We start from the raw sequence: 19,696 nt of genomic DNA, 5'->3' as shown, positions 1-19,696 counted from the left end.
ACCTTAATATTCCCTGTATCAATAACTATCAGATAATGCCGTACTTCTTTTCTCTGTAGTCTGTCCTCTGCTTCTTTGATTTTTTACAGTGATAAGGATTGGTGTTTATCTTCCGTGAAATCTTCTTTAATTTACCTAGCTTGCTTGACAATCATTCTGCTAAAACTTTGTTTACAGGATTGGTTGTTCTGCCTTTATATTCAGGTCTCTCACGTGCAGACCAGGTTAGTAATTTCCTAGGTTTAGTTAAATAATGTTGTGCAGATCTTTTTCCAATTTTTTTTTTTTACTTCAATATCCTTTCTGTTTTCTTTATAGGACCTCGTGTTTTCCCCCACTCCTAGAGGGAAGAGGAAAGTGGTGATATCAACAAATATTGCGGAGACATCATTGACTTTGGAGGTAACATCTTTACACAGCCTTTTTTGTCCCCTTCCCACTTCAGAAAGGTTACAAATTTAGCTGCACCAAGCAGGATATGCAGTATAAGGTCTGATTCTTTTGATTTTTTCTTGTCTGTACAGGGTGTTGTCTATGTAGTTGACAGTGGGTTCTCGAAACAGCGATTCTATAACCCGGTATCTTTACATATACACTTAAGTTTCTTTTTTACTGTTGTTTGGTTATTTAAATGGTTAATGTTTGATATTGATAACTGATTTCATTGTAGTAAAAAATTATGTTTTGGGATCATAGTGATTATGCCTATTTTGTATGACTTAAAAATACCCTGTTGAGAACATTAATAGCTACAAAAGCATCATGGCCCATGTTACACAGACTCTTCAAAATAAATCGAGTATCTGTGGCGGACACCCAACTCTTGGACAAGGGTGTGGGATATATGTCCAATACTTTCCATCAAATACTCCTTATATATTTGTTTTAACACTATCATGTTACATATATAATAGATTAAAAGTTTAAAAATATGACCTCTTTTTGACGTGATAGGTGGTGTGGTGACATTCTGTAAAAATATATTGATAGAGATAAATTGTATGTATTATTGATTAATTTTCTGTCTATTACAAATGGTTCCTTTTATAGATGTAGGTGTAGTGGATGGTGGTAGTGGTGTAGTGGGTTAGGTTTAGTGGAGTAGGTGAGGTGGTAGTGGTGTAGTGGGTTAGGTTTAGTGGAGTAGGTGAGGTGGTAGTGGTGGTAGGTGATGGTAAATTCTAACAGCCCCCCGCAAACTCAAGGAGGAGAGAAACTAACCAACTTGAGTTTGGAGAAAGTAACAAAACAAGAAAATACATAAAAATAAAAGAGGATAGGTGACACTGTATGGTCGTGTCAGACCATTGGTGAAGACACTGGATGGTGGTGTCATAACGTTGTAGAAGACAGTTTATGGGGTCATGTCGGACCGTTGGAGAAGACAGTGTATGGGGTCATGTCGGACCGTTGTAGCAGACAATGTTGTGACAGTTGTTGTGACAGTTTACGGAGTCTTGCTAGACCCTTGTAGAAACTAACCGGAATCAATGTCGGGACAGTTTACAGAGTCTTGTCGGACCCATAAAGGAGCTAACCGGAATCAATGTCGGGACAGTTTACAGAGTCTTGTCGGACCCTTGTAGAAACTAACCGGAATCTATGTCGGGACAGTTGACAGAGTCTTGTCGGACCCATAAAGGAGCTAACCGGAATCAATGTCGGGACAGTTTACAGAGTCTTGTCGGACCCTTAAAAAGTCGCACCCTCAAAAGGTGTGCCCAATCTTTCAAAAGGCGTGCCATCAAAAGGCGTGCCCAATCCATAAAAAGGCGTGCCATCAAAAGGCGTGCCATCAAAAGGCGTGCCAAGTTGTCGGGCGTCAAGAGGCGCGCGATGCGCGTGGCTGCCTCGGCTATATAACCAAGACTGAACCTGAGGCTGAGGCTGAGGCTGAGGCTGAGACAAAAAACCTGCGAATTGCTCTGAAAAACTCTTCGTTGTGCTGAGAGAGAGAGTCTGGAACACTCTGTTGCGAGAGATAGTCTGTAATACTCTGTTGCCCAGAAAATGGCCTCGTCTTCCCGGAGTCTGCTCACTCTCTTTCCTGACCTCAACGAGTCAACAAGAGAGATAACGGGTGCGGTGGCCAGTGAAACTCAACCAAGCGCTTCCGGTTTTGCTCCGTTGAACTTTCCGATGCGGTCTGTGGAGCAAAAAATGGCGGTGCAGTCGGATGTGGAGGCCAATCAGTATACCTTGAAGTCATGTGTGGAAACCATGACTGCGGTGACAAACTTGTCGAACCGGCTGCAGAGTAGGGCAAATGAGGTGCAGCAGTTAAACTCCCAGCTGGCTCTGCTCCAACGCATGTATAAGGATGCTCGAGCAGAGATAAGTGTGCTAAAGGCGGAAAACAGGGAGTTGAAGCGAAAGGCCACTGTGATGTTCCGATTTGGAGGGCCGCCATATGCTGCAGTGGAGGAGCAGGGAGTAGTGATCATGCCCAGTGGAGTGGGAAACACGGAGGCAACACCGGCAAGGGCCGACCAGGACGGAGGCAAGAAGAAAAGACCGGCGGCAGAGTAGAGAAAAAATCCCACCTGTGAATGTGGTGGTTTGTTTGTATTTTTTTTTTTTTTTTTTTTTTTTTTTTGTGTGGAAACATGATTGATCGGGGTGAGCCCCGACATGAATAAAATGAGTTTGGTGTGCAGATCTTCCTCTGTGTCGTTTTGTTTTTTTTTTTTATTTTATTTTATTTTATTTTTATTTTATTTTTATTTTATTTTTTTTATTGACTCAGACCCATGTGCGCCGGATGGGTGATATGAAAAACATTTTGAGAGGTGGAATATAAAAAAAATAATAAGAAGAGAAGGGGAAAAGGGGAAATATATTAAAATATATATATATATATAGATATTAAAATAAAAGAAAAGTGTAACGTGGGTGGAATAAATTAAGAAAAAGGATGGATATGATTAAAGGGAGTATGGGGGAGAGAAAAAGGGACCAGAGAGAGTGGGTGTAAAGTGAGAGAGAGAGAGACATGTGCAAATCAAGTTGTGTTTCGGTGGCTTTTCAAAGAAGATGGAGTAAAATAATAAAAAAAAGAAAAAGAAAGTTCAGTGTTTGAAAAGATGGAGTAAAATAATAAAAAAAAAGAAAAGAAAGTTTAAGTGGGCTCTCTCTCTGTAAAGGGTGTGTGTGGGAATGGTGTGTTCATTTTCCCTGAATGTTCTCTCTCTCTCTAAACCTTCATCGTGTAGCAACTTTCTCCTCTCCGATTTGTACACAAGCATCACCCTTCGGGTTGCAAGTGCTGCAGCCTCACTGGCACGTAATGTCCCACTTGCCATAATGGCAGTGAATTCAGCGCAGATCTCCTCTTGTACCTTGTTCCGGGCATTCCCAATAGGATCATTGACAGATGACTCCCCAAACTTGGCAAGTTGCTCTTCAGATTTCACTTTACTTCCACTCTCTTTGAGATTCACTTTTGTTGTTGATGACTTGCTACCACTAGCTACAGATTTCCGGACGGTGCTTGTTGGCTGGGAAGTCTGGACTTGTGTAGGGGGGCGGAACTGTGGCACTTGGGGAACAGCACCTGCTCTCAACGTTGTCTCCAGTTGCTGTATCATAGGCAATATCATAGCACCCATTGGACTGCTCATAACTTCATTGGGGAGGTTCAAGCTATAGTCTGGAATAGTTGCACCCACCAAAAATTGAGCAACCTCATTGCTGAAATTGTTGCAATTGTGAGTGAGCAAACTGTAAGTTTCTGCAGTGTACCGGGGACTGATATCCTGCAAATACATTTCAAAAACTTCCTGGGGCACATGCGTGACACCAAGATCTACCACTCTCATTGGGGAGGAGAAGGAGCGAGAGATCAATCGATGTTGCGTCAAAGAACAGAGCTTTGGAGAGGGAAGCTATTGGTGAGTGGTGAAGAAGAGTGAAGGTATGCTATGAAGCATAGACACGGCAAAATGGAAGCCGTGGCGGTGTCGGATACGGGGACACGCCGGGGACACGGGGACACGCCGGGGACACGTACGGGACACGGCATCTGGCGTGTCCCCTTAATTTAATTTATTTTTTTGCAGGGGACACGCGTGTCCGAATCTGGACACGCCATGGACACGGCGAGAAGAGTAACTGAAAGGGGGAAAACGAGAACAAACCTGGTCGATCGACGATCCAGAGCCCTTCGACTTCGATCGACGATCCAGAGCCCCATTCTACTTCGACGATCCAGCCCCTTCGCCTTCGCAGAGCTCTCTCTCTGTCTCGCCTTTGCCTTCGCAGAGCTCACTCTCTCTCTCGCCTTCTCTCTCTCCCTCGCTTCTGATCCTGATCGCGATCGCGATTGCGATCGTCTCCCTCTCTCTCGCTTCTGATCGCGATCGTCTCTTGCTTCGGTCTCCCTCTCTCTCGGTTCTCTCCCGTCTGTCTTCATCTCTTGATATTATAACAATTATAATTATTATATATTCATATATAATATATATAACTCATACCTATTATTATTTTATTATATAATAACTATATATAATATATATAACTAATAACTATTATTATTTTATTATATATTATATAATAGTTATTATATAACATAAATATACTCATTAGATAATGGATAATACATATTATAAGATAATATATACTTATACATATTAATAAATAAAAAAATAAATACATGTATGTAAAATAAAATAATTAATTACAACACATTATTTAAAAATATAATAAATAAATAAAATAATTAATATGTATTAAAATAAAAATATTTATAAAAAAATTAAAAAATTTGCCGTGTCCCCTGCCGTGTCCGTGTCCCCATTTTTTAGAAATTGCCGTGTCCCGTGTCCGTGTCCGTATGCGTGTCCGTGTCCGTGTCCGTGTCCGTGCTTCATAGAAGGTATGTGTTTGTGATATGTGTTGAAAAAACTCCCGCGGGCAGCGAAGGCAAGGTTGCCGGCCGGCTGCCCGCCGGTAAGAAAGGAGTATAGGCCTAAATCTTATAGCTCTGATACCATGTAAAAATATATTGATAGAGATAAATTGTATGTATTATTGATTAATTTTCTGTCTATTACAAATGGTTCCTTATATAGATGTAGGTGTAGTGGATGGTGGTAGTGGTGTAGTGGGTTAGGTTTAGTGGAGTAGGTGAGGTGGTAGTGGTGTAGTGGGTTAGGTTTAGTGGAGTAGGTGAGGTGGTAGTGGTGGTAGGTGATGGTAAATTCTAACACATTCCTTTAGAGCAGATGTTCTCTTTGATTTTTGGGATTGCAGAAGATTGTGAGGTTATGATGGGGGAGGTTCGGACTGGACAAGGATAGGCGGTTGTTTAGAATGTGCGGTTGCATCAATGTGTTCAGGATTGGGAGGTGGATCAACTAGTGGAGTTTTTAGGTTTCTTATACGGGTTGCAAATTGGGGTTGTAGGAGGAGGATTCTATGGTTTGGGTTTGCTCGGGTTCTATAGGGCTTTTTTCTGTGTCTTCATTCTATGGTGCGTTTGTTCACGTTGATATGGGTTTCTTCCCATGGAAATGTGTGTGGGTGTTGGGCACGCCTTCTAAGGTAGCTTTTTTTTGTGTGGACAGCGACTTTAGGACTGACGATTGATAATTTAATGCGGCATGGGCATATTTTTGTGAATTGGTGTTGTTTGTGTTATGGTGATGCCGAGTCGGTGGGCCATTTGCTTGTTCATTGTGCAGTTGCTTCTCGGTTGTGGATGCTTATTGTTGCGACTTTTGGCTTGGTATGGGTGCAGCCAGGTACTGTGTTGGCAGTTTTACAAAGTTGGGCTGGGGGTAGGGTTGGGAGGAGGCGTCGGAAGGCATGGATGATTGCTTCTCATTGTTTAATGTGGCTTCTTTGGTTGGAGCGCAATATGCGAGTATTCCAAGGGGTGTCTCATTCAATTCCTTGGTTGGAGAGGCGGTTGCATATGGTGTTATATAACTGGGTTACGGGGTTGGTTGATCTGAATGTTTTGGCTTTTGTAGATTTTGTAGAGGATTTAATAACTTAGCATTTTTCCCTTTAGGGGACTGAATTTTTGTATTCTTATCATCATTTTAATGCTTTTTTAATAAAGTTTGCATATTTATCACCCAAAAAAAAAAAAAAAAATTAACCTCTTTTTTGCTGAGTTGCATTCCCTTAAATTTAAGATTTGATAGGTCCGACTTCTAGATATCACCCCCACCCAACACCTCTATCTGAGTCCATGTATGATGTAACATAAATTGTCTCAATTGGTCACTCATTTTGGTTTGGTTAAGGATCTATCAGGGCTTGTGTTATCTGCTAGTACTACACATTTTCTGCTCTTTATGGGTTGTTAAAATTGTGGATCAATTTGTGTGTAACTAATTGTATTGACGACTAACCAAAAACTTGATCTTAATCTACAGATTCTCATGATTTCATATAGTGTTTCTTTTGTGCACATGCTACACTTCCTTTTCAGGACTCAAATTCGATGTTTTCCATTATTAAGTTTCCTATTTTTCCATTATTCAGGACTTGCTTAATTGTTGAGTAAATTATTTATGTGTCTCAGTGTATGTCTTTTCATATTATAATTACATCAACATCCTGTTACAGATTTCAGATATCGAAAATTTGGTTGTAGCACCGATATCCAAGGCATCTGCTAGACAAAGGGCTGGTAGAGCTGGAAGAGTACGACCTGGAAAGTGTTACAGGTGCCTAATTTACTGCAAGCATTTCTAGTGGTAGTGGATGATGACACCTTTTCACTTTTGGTTGTCAAAAGTGATAATTTAAGTATTATTAATGTGGTGAAATCAGTTAGTTGCTCTAAGGCTTGTTTCAATGCACGTAAGCACATTACTTTTCTGTGTAATGAATTTATGAAAAAGTTTTGGTGGTCATAACCAGGCTGTATACAGAAGAGCATTTTGTCAAAGAAATGTCTGCTGAGGGGATACCAGAGATGCAGAGATCAAATCTTGTTTCTTGTGTGATTCAGGTATGCAAGTTCTTATGTGTATCACTAATTTTCATTCTGTATTTTGAGTGTAGTTCAAAGGTTTGTCATTTATCAAACTATATCCCAAGTGGGTCTGAATTCCCAGGGTGACAAAATTATTTGTGCATGTTTTGCATCTCTTTGGTATAGCAATTCGGTCATTTTGCAACGACATCTACCTTACTAATAGTTGTACCATCCTTGTTTGCTAAATTGCTATTGTTGTCTTTGACACCTTGAGCTTTCTCTTATTCTACTTGGAGATAACAAGTGGTGATAAGAATTATGGAGTTCTTTATTGCTCGTTCTTAGCATTCCTAATGTCTTCACCTAGTTTCTCCTCCTGTGGGCTGGGTGATGCAGCACAGTGAGAGCAAAAAATGAGCAGCAGAGAAGGGAAGAAATAGAGTGGAGAAGAAGGAAAGAAGGAGAAGAGAGGGGAAGAGAGAAAGAGGGAAGAATATCAATCCCAATTCAATATCCACTTTCTCAATATTCCCGTCAAGGTCTCCAAAACCCATTATATATTGGCCTATTTATTTGCAACCCCAAACTCTAATGAAAAATTGTCGAAAATAAAACATGAAAATGATTATTAAATCCTGATTAATAAAACAAACCTAATAAATCCTAAAATAACAAATACTAAATAAATGACAAAAATTAATCTTCAAATTTAAAAAAAAAAAATGTAAATGTATTTATATTAAAAGTGTCATAAGGGGTGCAACCTTGTATGAATGGAGCATACAAAAGTATCAACAAAACAGAAAGCAAAACTTCCCTATATATGTACATGGATGTACCACTTCCCCAAAAATTCTACAAAAGAACATAAAAAAATGGAAATTCTTCTCTAAGCCAAAAACTAATTACGGTAACACTATTCCTTTCAAACACAATTGAAACTCTCCTTACCTTCAAAATATTTATAAGTTCTTTCTCTACGAATACACCAGATGATGCATAAGGGAGACACCTCCAAGGCCTTCTATTACCTCGTCTCAGACATTTTTCTATACCAACGAGCAAAAAGCTCCTTCACCAATCCCAACATCACCCAAACCATATAAAAAATTGAGAATAGCATTTTCTAATTCTCCATGGTGACTTTATAATGCAAAAAAAGAGTTCACAGACTCCCCTGTCCCTTAAACATACAACAGCAATCCATTAGAAACTTCCTCCTTTTACAGAGATCAAATTTTCGTTTCAGTTAGCTCGGAAATGGAAACATTTTGAAAATGTCTCAGAAACATAAGGGAAGTGATAAATTTATTTGTTGGAAATCTACAAAATGCTTATTAACAAAAATTAAAGGCCATATAAATGTTTTTTTTTTTTTTTTGGGTGAATACATATAAATGTTTATACAAGCTCAATAATCAAATAATTGAACACGTATGAGGTCTACCCATCTCTTTACATAAAATAAAGGGTACAAGTGTACAATTTGAAAGTAAATTCAATGCATACTGAGAAATATCAAATTATTGTCAAACAAACCAATGTTTCATGCACAAGTGCATACAACTCTAAATATACATAAGATTCCAAACACAAAAATTTACAAACTATGACATAACAACAATAGCAATATTAATAGTAAATCCAAGGCGTGGGAGGTCTTTTGGAAAAAAAAAAGGTTAATTTTTTTATTTATTTTTATTATGATTAAAGTTTAACAAAGGTCAATGAACGTTAGAAGCTCCTAAACAAAAGGTTTAAAGGGTTAATTGGATAAGAGGGTTTGTCATCATAAGATAAAACATAATAAATACTAGATTCCATTAGTAGTAGGATGGAAAAAAGAAAAAAAAAAATAGTGGTAGTGTTAATAGAAAATGTCTCTTAATAACAATGAAAGAAAATATAAAATTAACCACATGCCTCTTATGTTTTCACTTCTTGATTTGTCATTTTTTCCTTTCTACTTCTCATGTTCTCTAATAAATTTCAGATTTTTCTTTATTCTCAAATATTTTCTTTTGACAAAAAGAGGCAAATAGAAATAGTTCTTGTTAGATATTCTTAATAGGCATGAAAGCAACACATTGTATGCTATGGGTGTGTCAGAGGGGCTGGGTTCAAGGTATCAGTTTGCTGTATTTGTTAAAGTTCAGGTTTACAGAAGCACTTATAGATCCTGCCTTTAATAATAGATTTGCAGATGTTGGATGATTTTTTAGTAAATAGAAACAAGTGTATAATTTATTATGTTCCATCAGAGTTTATATTCGGTGAATAAGGAAGAACTTTAGGTGAGATTTGTTTTTATTTTTATTCCTTGATCTAAAACTGATTTTATGTTTGTGTAAAATTTATATGAAGTTGGCTTTTTTGCAATGTTGTGTGAACTTCCACGTTGAGAAGGCAGCTTTTGGAGTTCTGTGGATGTTGACTATTTGTTTTGATCTCACAGTTAAAGGCCTTGGGTATAGACAATATCTTAGGCTTTGATTGGCCTGCATCTCCGTCACCTGAAGCAATGATCAGAGCACTTGAAGTACTTTATTCACTCGGAGTCCTTGATGATGATGCCAAACTTACCTCACCTACTGGATTCCAAATTGCAGAGATACCATTAGTATGTTGCTTTCATGCTATTTTCTCATATTCTATGCATATGTATCCGTTTTTCACTAGTACAATTGCTTTATCATTAGCATTTTCTGTTTGCTTAGGGTAATTGCTGGTTAGTTTTTGGACTGGAAAAAATGTAAATTATTGTGCTCCTTTTACATATGTTATTATGCAGAAAATGAATTTTATAGTATGAAATGTTGGCATGGCTATCGTAGAAATCAATATTTCTTGCTCTGAATAGGTTAGCTAATTATTTTCCCCCACTGGTCAATCATTGATTATTATTATTTCTTCCTTTTTCCGTTTCACTTAACTTGAAATGGTAGTTCATGAACATTTAAAATTTTAAAGATTAACAAATTTCAATGAGGGTTAAGTGGGGTATTTTTATTTTTTATGAAGATGAGAGCATGTGTTCATTTTCTGTTGTTAGTAACAAATTGTTAACAAGGGAAGGTTTGTGTACATTGTTGAAAAAGTAACAGAGTGTGGTGTAATTTTAGACACCATGGGGGAGTCCCTGCAATTGTCAAAAACCTCAGGGGAGATCAGTGTAATTTACCTAATAAATATTTACATTATGTTCTTTTCCTCAAGTTTGAACATTCTTGCTCGTTGTTCCCAGGATATTGTGGGGAATAAAATTGATGTAATTTTGACCTAGAATTGGAAGTATGGTTAATTTTTCTTCACCAACATATTAAAAGAAGAGGACAGTGTAGTTTACACAGCTGCCTACCAAATCTTTGAATAAATGATTTAGATAGGTCTGTATTCCAATTTTGTATCAAAGCTGAAGATCTTTGAGATTACTGAGAGGATATCTTCTCATTCTAAATGCATACATATTTGATTTCTACCTTCTCATGGAATGTCAATGGATTAAAAAAAGGAATTTTGTTGTCCTTATTTATTATTGACGACTACAATTTTCTGTAGGATCCAATGATCTCAAAAATGATCTTAGCTTCGAATCAATTGGGCTGTTCTGAGGAAATCATCACTATAGCTGCTGTTCTTTCCATTCAGGTGAAATTTTTTTCCCTATACTATTATTGTTTTTTTGTTTATTTCTTGCATTTTTGCTTGTATATGAAATGTATCCTGAACAATTGGAAAAATCTGCTCGTATTGTAAAGAGTAAAAAAAAGTGCAAATATTCCAGCTGAGTAGTAGGGGGCGACAAATATCATTTCTTAATTGCGTTTTGCAGTCTATCTGGATTTCTGCTAGGGGGCAACAAAAGCAGCTGGATGAAGCCAAGCTAAGATTTGCTGCTGCTGAGGTCTGATACCATTTTCCCATCAGTTTTCATGTACTCAACTCTCAGCTAGTATTTGTTTTGGGGCTTATACCCAAGTTATTTTTTCTGCTTTTTGTTATTTGAAAATGAATATATACGCATGCACATTCATTTTGGTATATATATATATATATATATATATATATTGAGGACGAAAAAACACATTCCATTAATAATTGTAACAGTTTACATTATAATGTTTTATATTTTGGAAGTGTTTTATTTTTTGGTAACTTTTAGTAAGGGTTTCCTAGATGCTTATAAATAGACAATTATGTACCATGCTTAGGCAACTTTTGATTAATAAGAATTTGAGAGTTTACGCTGTGGCCATTGTGTTTTCTTCTTCTGTTCTTTTCTAGTCAACGTTTCTTTGGCATAGTTGGCATGTATCGTATACATTCTTATAAAGCTCTAACATGTGTATTTTGGATTAATTCATGCTCTATTGTGCATGTAAACATTTAGGGTTAGTTTGGGATGTTCTAAAAAAGTACACTTTTTGACTTATTGGCTTATATGGGTTGGGTTTGGGTTGGGTTTGATGTGATGTGTTAGAGAGGTGATGTGATTTAAATAAGATGATGTGACTTAAATAGGATAGTGACTTTTTGACTTTTTGTATTATTTAGCAGATGCCAAACTTGGCCTTAGTGTTCAGCTTGAAAATTTTCTTATGGCTTTGAACCTAGTCTTCTAAAATGGTAAGTACTGGCATTTATCCCAAAAAAAATAAAACTAAAAATGGTAAGTACAGGTAGTGGTAATGGTGGTCATATGATGTAGGGTTAGCTTGGACATCCTTTTTGTTAAATCAACAATTGCCCTAAAAGCTTAACCTGATAGGAAATGGGCCCAATAATTTATATCGAGCTATCTGACACACTCCCTCATGTGCAATTCCTCTTACACGAGAAGATGCAAATATCCATACATGGAGAAAAGAAAGGATATCAACAAGAGACGTAATGCAAATGGGGATTAAATTCAAACGGAGAGACTTGAACCCATGACTTCTCCCAACTTGAGCTCTAATATCATGTTAAATCACCACTTATCCCAAAAACCCAAGCTATTAGAAAATAGGCCCAATAATGTATATCAAGCTAACTAACATTTTTACCTTAACTAATCAGTCCTAGTCAATGTTCATCTGCTTACTCAGAAAGTGGGCTGAAGTCAGGTTCTGAAATTCTGCATGTTCATTCCTGACTTTTCTTTTTGGGTAAGTAAGTTCATTCCTGACTTAGTATTGAATTTTGAAACTTCTATACTTAATGTTTGGTTTACTTCATTTGTCATCCATGCTCATATAAAATCAGAGCCTACTATCTTGGTTTAGAATCATTACGATCTTATGTTTAGAGGATTTGGTATCTGACATACCTGAATGTACAAAAAGGAACGCTAGAGTGTGAGTGTGCATGCACTTTAAATTTACCATCTGATCCACCTGTGAGTACATGTGTTGTACCATTTGTTTTTCCCATACTTTGCAGGGTGATCATGTGACCTTTCTAAATGTCTACAAAGGATTTCTTCAGTCTGGAAAATCTTCAAAATGGTGCAATAAGAACTTTGTAAACTACCATGCCATGGTGAGTATCTTTATGAGTTGCTTTAAATATTTATATGCTGAACTTTTGTGTATATATTTATATGTATCTTTTGTATCCAATAGGTGATAAATAATGATCCACTAAACGTGTCAAAAATGGGGGTGCAACCCATGTACATGTAAACTGTATGGGAGCTAAATTTTAAGCCTCCTCCAAAACTCTCAAATCATCAATAAAATTTACAGGAAGAATATGAGTTCAGGTATTCTTAACACATCCACTATGCCATCACACAAGCAGCTCACAATTTGGAGATGGCATAATTCACTGCACCCCCAAAATGCGGAATAACATGCTCCATATATCTCTATTCACTGTGCCCTTGGAGACACCCCACGGCTTAGGCCACATGCCCCAATAATGAGACTCAAGGTCAAGTCTCTGTAACTTGGCTAGAAAAGAAAAAAAAAAACTCGGTTTTTGATAATTGGGTATCTGGGTAAACTCCGACTATAATCCCAAGACCTACTCAAAGTGCCCCATACATGCGGGTTGGGCAAATCTCGGGCTATGCCTGCGGGGGTGGCTCCAAAGGGATTGATAGCACCCAATGAGAGTCGAACTTTAGACCTGATGCTTCATGAGGTTCCAAGGGCCAAGTAACTGATCACCAAGCCAACTCATTGGGGTTTAGGGAAAAAAAATCTCTCGTCCTCTCACAATAACTAATGTTCAGTTTCCTCTGCCTTCCTGCACATGCAATGTCAAATAGGTAGCAGTTGACTACTCTTCCACAAATTATTGATTACCAACATGCTTCCAAAGCAGCAGACTTTATGAAAAAGCAGACTTAACACTCTAGAGAACTCAAAACTATCTGACCCACAAAACACCTTACAAGAATGACCTCACCCAATTTTGCCACTTCTGCACCGACCACCTAATTGCTGTGAAGCGAAGTCCCACATCATTTTGGTTACTAAAATAGCGTGAATTAGATAAGCCTAAGAGCGCACTCACCTTAATAGCTACCTTTTGGGGTTGAGTTCTATCCAAGACCATGTACCATGGTAGCAGAGCCGGAGTATAAGGGATGGGTAGGGTGCATGTCTGTGGCCTGCATGCCGTAGGTGTTGTTGAGTGAGCACGTTGGGCGTGAGGAGGGTGTGAAGCGAAACCCCACATTGCTTGGTTACTAAAATGCCGTGAAGTAGATAAGTGTGAGGGCACCCTCACCTCAATAGCTAACTTTTGGGATTGAGTTCTATCTAAGATCGTGTAACAATCCACTCTCTCTCTCCCCCCTCTTCCCGCCACACACACACAAACACAAGCAGGCATAGTTAAACTTCTTTTTTTTTTCTCCTCTCTCCATAGATATAATCAATTATCTAGAGTTTTCCGACCTTTTAGATGTCTGATTTGTTTCATAGACATATCATACATGTTGATTTTAATTTATTTCTTTTGCAGCGAAAGGTTATTGAAATTAGAGAACAACTCAGAAGAATAGCACTACGAATCGGCATGGTCTTAAAATCTTGTGAAAGTGATATGCAGGTAATGTGGTACAACATAGTGATCTTTATATGGATGGAAGGTTTAAATATTTACTGTCTTCAAAATTGCCTTTGCATTATCTTCTCCTTGTGGTGAATCTAACCTTTTACTCATGCAAGATGAGAATATATATGATTCTTCCCTAGAAGTGGGGCGAATCCTGTTTTTCCTTGTGGGAGTCTTCTTTGTTTCCCCTTGAATGTACGAAGCTTGTATATACTCCACAGCGGTCTACACTGATTTTGATAAACTGTAACTTGATTATAGAAGTTTAAGGCAATTAATGTTGTGGTGGATGTGCCATAAATTAGGAACACCTACCTGTGTCAGTATCTGGGGCACTTTTTCACTCTATTATGTTTCAGGGTGCTGAACCCTATTTTCTCACACACTGCCCCATTTGGATGGAGTGATTTGATGAGAAATGATAAGAATGATGAGAAACAAAACTCTTTCTCATGTCTGGTTTACAAAATAGGTAAGAAAGGGTGAGAAATGGAGAGAGAGAACTCTCTTACTATGCCATTTTCATTTATCACCAAAAATGGTGAGAAACCAACTGATTGGTTGTATGTTTTTTTATAAATCAAGATTACCCATCAAAATATGAAGGAAGAAAAAGAAATCTCACACATATACCTATTTCACATGTTTTCCTTTCTTACTCATCCAAACATGATAGCGAGAAAACACAAATCATTTCTTTTCTTTTCTCTCACCTAGATCCAAATGTAGTGTTAAAGGATGCAATGATCACAGATTCAGTGTATTTTTTTTTTTGTCCTCTTGCAGGCGGTAAGAAAGGCAGTTACTGCTGGATTTTTTGCTAACGCTTGCCGTTTAGAAGTGAGTATGAAAATCTGATGCACACAACACAATTATCCTTGCTTTTTTGTTATTGTATAACCTTTAATGGTATGAAATCTTGTTCTACATAGTTTCCTCATGATTTTTTTGCTTATCTTTTCAATAGGCATTCAGCCACAGTGGTATGTACAAGACTCTCAGAAGTTCTCAAGAAGTTTATATTCACCCCTCATCTGTGTTATTCAGGTTGGTATGCTCACCCTAGTCAATATGATTGTTTTGTTAGTAGCCTTCTTGCGGAAATTTATTTGTGCTTGATTTCTTTTATTCTCTTTTGCAATCCCCTCTCCCATAGAAAAATACATAAAATAAACGGTAAATTACATTGACCACTCTTGAGGTTTACAAAAAATACAATAAACTTACAAGTTTGACATAATTACACTGACCTCCCTTTTGGTAATGCTAAAGTGACCGGAACTAATATAGATGGATTGTTGAGACAGAGATAATCAATAGTAAAATATGCATTTTGGTGTAAAAGAGATAATAACATCATTTTTTTTTCCCTATGCAACTAACAAATAACTGATGACAGTGTGATTATTCCAAACTTGTGGGGCTTGATATATTTTCTCCAAATCTGAAGGGAGTTTAGTTTAAATTTACCCTAAAATAAATTAGATCTACAAGGTCAGGCCATATCAAAATGAACTATTTTTAGAAAGTAGGCTGTCAGAGTGAAACCAAAAACTCAATTTGTCCTGTAAAATTTGACATCTGGTGTTGAAACGAAAGAACAAAAAATCATGGAACTCATTGTAAATATGGCAACTCTAATCTTATTTACTTGAACCTTGTCTTGCAGAGTTAATCCAAAGTGGGTTATATACCACTCTATTGTCTCAACTGATCGACAATACATGCGCAATGTCATCTCTTTAGATCCTTCTTGGCTGTTAGAGGCTGCTCCACATTTTTACCAGCACCAGCAACCCAATTCTATTCCTCATTGATGGGTTCCTGTTAAAAAAAATGGAGGCTGCTCGACATTTTTATTGAAACAGCTACCCAAGTAGGTTTTTTGTTTTTTTCAAAACACAATGGAAGAAGGGAACAACCCGCATTGCCCCAAATGGCATATGCCTTTGTAAAACTCTTGTCCATATATATTTATTTGTTGCAACTTTGAGATCTTTATGTTGGAAAATTGTCATTTGAATGCTGTTGATGGGTTCTTTATTTGTTTAGAATGTATTTGTGTTCTTCTCAGTTTTTCATTTCTCTTCCTTTCAAAAGAAACGAAGATATCAATCCAACAGAAGTCAGTAATCAAGAAATGTATCTGATTACTCATGTATGTTATCAATACGGTGATGATATACTTCACTCATATTTGTTATAAATGTAATAGTGATACATTAAGATTATGTTTAATTCACAAAACTAATAGTGAAGTATTAATAAAACAAATTTAATAGGATTATTAATACTTCACTATTAGTTTTGTGAATCGAACATGACCTTAAATTAGTGTGGTATTCACTATCTAATTAGATTAATATCTATTGGATTAATAATCCCACTCCTATCCAATTACTAATAATCCTATAAATTTGTTGGATTAATAATTCTAAACTAAAATATTAAAACAAATATAGGATAATTGAGCCCACGGATTAATAATTTCAATCTCATCCTCTAATCCACCTAATTAAACATACCCTTTGTGTCTATTATCAATACAGTATTGGCGTATGAAAGTGTGATCATATATGATTGTACCCATAATAGTCAGTGCCTTTCTATATCTTCAGCACCAACTGCTTCTCCACAACTATGAAAACTCGTCGACGATCTCTCCCGGCTAAGCATCCTCCGAAAAGAGCTTAATGCCAAAATTGACCCTCCTAATCCATCTGCCGTACTTTCCTCCGGAGGCGGAGCTGTGGGTTCCATCGCTACTCTCAACTCATCGTTCTCCGCCTGAGCTGTGGGCTCCGTCGCTACGCGCAACTCATCGTTCTCTGCCTGAGCCCCAGGATCCACCATGGCACGACAAACTGGGCAAGTCATGTGAGATCTCAACCACACATCAATACAATCTTCATGAAACAAGTGCTTACAGTTTGGTAGAAGCCTAACTATGGCTTCTTCAATTATGTTGCTTAAGCACACTGAGCACTCTCTGTCGTCCTCGCCTTGACTCAACCGGTGGTGGTTTGCTTTGTAAACAAACTTGGGTATCAAATCTATGGTGGATTGATCGAGGCCTGTTCTGGGTTGCTCGGCTGAGTGCAGGTCTGTTGGTGGTGGTGCAACTCCATTAATGGTGGTTCGGCGCCTTCTTTGTTGGTTTTTAAGGCAATACATGGAGTAGATTCGGATCATGGTGAAGAGAACTACAGCGCCGATGAAGACAAATATGACTCCGAACATGGCCTCAATAGTACCGTCACTGATTTTGGTTCCATGGTTATCAGAACTCATGGTTACTTCAACCAAGACTGGCTTGTAACGTCTTTGTTACTTTGCAAATGAAGCTATGAGAAATGTTTCATGCAATATGAATTGTAGAAATGTCTGGTTGACTGGGTTATGTGTGTATGTGTGTGTGTGTGTGTGTGTGTGTGTGTGTGTGTGTGTGTGTGTGTGTGTGAGAGAGAGAGAGAGAGAGATTTGACTAAGGGCAGGCCATTCTACTTTTCAAAGTCCTCATCTTTTAAGCAATTGATTAGAGAAGTTCTTAGTTGAATGAGTCTCCTCCAAGTAAAATAAATAAATAAATTTGGCATTACACTTTATATATATATATAGATTATTATAGATGTGCCATCGTCATTACCCAATCTTGTTCCGTAAGTTTCACTGGTCAATTATTTCATCCCAAAGGTATTAGAGACTTATCCTCCATCGTCTCTGTAAATTACACCAGTTTAGTTAATATAATTTAAACCACTCTCCACTTAATTAGGGTTGAAGCCAATCGATTTAAGTCGAGTAATAGGTTGTTCAAATTTTATTTATTTTTATAATAAGCGAATCTCGAACGAATTTTTAACAATCTAAACACAAGTTAACCTCGAGTAGATTTTGAGTAGGAGGTTGTTCAAGTTTATTTTGAAAATTTAACAAGTTCTAAAAGTATTTAAAGTTAACTTGTAATTAATTTTAAACGAGTTAAATACGAGTAGATCTCAAGTAGTTTGATTTGTTTAACAAACATGAGATGCCTCTAAATTTTTAACAATATTCATTTCTTAGTTCTACTTCTAAAAAATTTGAGTTCAACTCTCTTATAATATAATATTAGTCAAAAAAGATACATTGTGAATTTATTTTTATTTATTTATTTTTTTTTTTTTTATCGAAAAAAAGGATGCTCCACGAGATATCACAACATTGATAGGCCCTGTCCTTAGGGTAGCTAGTTGACGGTGAGATTTAACCCAATCCAAAGAAAGAGACTCGCTATTGAGGCATCCAATAGAGTTTAGCCACGTGTCACAGAAAATGTCAAGTATTGATCGGAATACAGTACGAGATCTCCGAAGAGAGTCAGCTGGACAAAGCCAATGTTTCACCCCCAAGAACCAGAGTGATTAATTAAAACAAAATGTTACAAAAATAATTTTCTTATAAGTAGGCATAAAATAATGGGTCTTACATGTGTTTAATAGTGTAGGGCCATTAATTTTCTATCTAGTGGTAAAAAAATTGAAATTTTTTTTTATTAATATATAATATTATTTTAATTATAAAAAACAGAAGTTAAATAGCCGAGTTGGGTCTAAAACATGTAACCCATCGGGGTACTCTATAACCTATTTTTGGGTATCTTAAATAAGTGTATTTTTTATTTTTTTAGATTAAAAAATTGAGGAAAAAATATGAATATTTAGATTAATTTTTTGACTTTTTATGAAAAAATATGTGTTAAAAAATTATATAAATAAGTGTATAGGATAATTAACGAATAAGTCGTACGGCTGGCAGCTTAAAGGGCGCGGCAGTGGACTTTGGAATAGGTTGATTCTCTATTTTTCGGGCATAAATTGGTCGGTATTGTTCGGCTCATGGGGGCCTACCACAGGTCCCGTTTTACTAATCGGAACAGTTCAATGTGTAGAAATCGTCGAGTACTATATGTTTGTAAAAAATCACGTTGATTGGATATCGATAGCTATCTGATCGTGTTAGTTTTTTTGTTAACTATTAACTATAACATCATCCATTTTTATACAAAACTGATTTGATCATATATTTAGAGAAATCTGATAGGCGTAATTTTTTATAGGCATCTAGTACTATAAGAGTTCTACATATTCAACGGTTCAGATTATCAAAACGGGATCCATGGTGAACCCCCACGGGCCTAGCTCTACAGTCCAATTTAATGAATTTTTACTCCCTATTTTTTTTCCGGTCACTGACGGGCCCATCACGTCAGTACCTTGTTAATTGTATTTTTTTTATTTGTATTAATATGTGAAAAATATTTTTTTTAATATTTTTTTTTGATAAATAGTGTTCACTTTTTGACTTTTTAAATAATTTTTTAAGCCGTACGGAAAATCCCCTGTGAATGGCTTAGATTACGTATTTTAAAAGTTAAACAAAAAGACTTTCGCAAAGGGAGAAAGCTTCTACGCAGAAAAATATTTAGCTTGCTTGTTTTCTCTTTTCAGAAAATATTTTTCAAAAAATTTTATTTTTTTATTTTTCGTGTTTTTTTATTTTTACTAAATTTTTTTAATATTTTAAGTAATTTTTTTATTTTTTAGACATACTTAACATAAATACACTTAAAAAGTAAAAAAATTGTAAAAAAAAATCTTTTAAAAATTTACTAAATACCAAAAATATAAAAAAAAATATAAGAATTCAGTACATTTTTTATATTTCTATGTATTTATT

General features: G+C 36.6%; 3 protein-coding genes across 5 annotated transcripts in view; 1 reads left to right on the top strand and 2 right to left on the bottom strand.

The window, feature by feature from the left end:
- LOC114282541 (RNA helicase family protein) overlaps positions 1 to 16,051 on the top strand; it is a 51,984-nt gene extending 35,933 nt beyond the window's left edge. For all 3 annotated transcript variants that reach the window (XM_028225245.2, XM_028225246.2, XM_082886602.1), the window contains 13 exons: positions 178 to 224; positions 319 to 402; positions 525 to 578; positions 6,577 to 6,677; positions 6,874 to 6,964; positions 9,387 to 9,551; positions 10,490 to 10,579; positions 10,764 to 10,835; positions 12,353 to 12,451; positions 13,886 to 13,972; positions 14,765 to 14,818; positions 14,946 to 15,025; positions 15,648 to 16,051. In XM_028225245.2, the coding sequence (XP_028081046.2) occupies positions 178 to 224; positions 319 to 402; positions 525 to 578; positions 6,577 to 6,677; positions 6,874 to 6,964; positions 9,387 to 9,551; positions 10,490 to 10,579; positions 10,764 to 10,835; positions 12,353 to 12,451; positions 13,886 to 13,972; positions 14,765 to 14,818; positions 14,946 to 15,025; positions 15,648 to 15,795 (1,172 nt within the window). In that variant the 3' untranslated portion in view covers positions 15,796 to 16,051. The remainder of the gene's footprint in view (positions 1 to 177; positions 225 to 318; positions 403 to 524; positions 579 to 6,576; positions 6,678 to 6,873; positions 6,965 to 9,386; positions 9,552 to 10,489; positions 10,580 to 10,763; positions 10,836 to 12,352; positions 12,452 to 13,885; positions 13,973 to 14,764; positions 14,819 to 14,945; positions 15,026 to 15,647) is intronic.
- LOC145798559 (uncharacterized) lies at positions 2,427 to 3,912 on the bottom strand. The gene has a single exon (XM_082886603.1). The coding sequence runs from the start codon at positions 3,816 to 3,818 to the stop codon at positions 3,069 to 3,071; it is 750 nt and encodes a 249-aa protein (XP_082742729.1). The 5' UTR covers positions 3,819 to 3,912; the 3' UTR covers positions 2,427 to 3,068.
- A 522-nt stretch (positions 16,052 to 16,573) lies between the features above and the next one.
- On the bottom strand, positions 16,574 to 17,269 carry LOC114282543 (RING-H2 finger protein ATL39). The gene has a single exon (XM_028225247.2). The coding sequence runs from the start codon at positions 17,267 to 17,269 to the stop codon at positions 16,574 to 16,576; it is 696 nt and encodes a 231-aa protein (XP_028081048.1).
- Between the last annotated feature and the right edge of the window lie 2,427 nt (positions 17,270 to 19,696).

This window comes from Camellia sinensis, chromosome 9 (genome assembly GCF_055761805.1).
Source record: "Camellia sinensis isolate YWXY chromosome 9, ASM5576180v1, whole genome shotgun sequence".
NCBI classification, from domain to species: Eukaryota; Viridiplantae; Streptophyta; class Magnoliopsida; order Ericales; family Theaceae; genus Camellia; species Camellia sinensis.
This window is presented reverse-complemented; position numbering and strand designations above follow the sequence as displayed.

Bases quoted from the DNA above. Each gene is read 5' to 3' on its own strand.
- LOC145798559 (XM_082886603.1), bottom strand. From the start codon at position 3,818: ATGAGAGTGGTAGATCTTGGTGTCACGCATGTGCCCCAGGAAGTTTTT.
- LOC114282543 (XM_028225247.2), bottom strand. From the start codon at position 17,269: ATGAGTTCTGATAACCATGGAACCAAAATCAGTGACGGTACTATTGAG.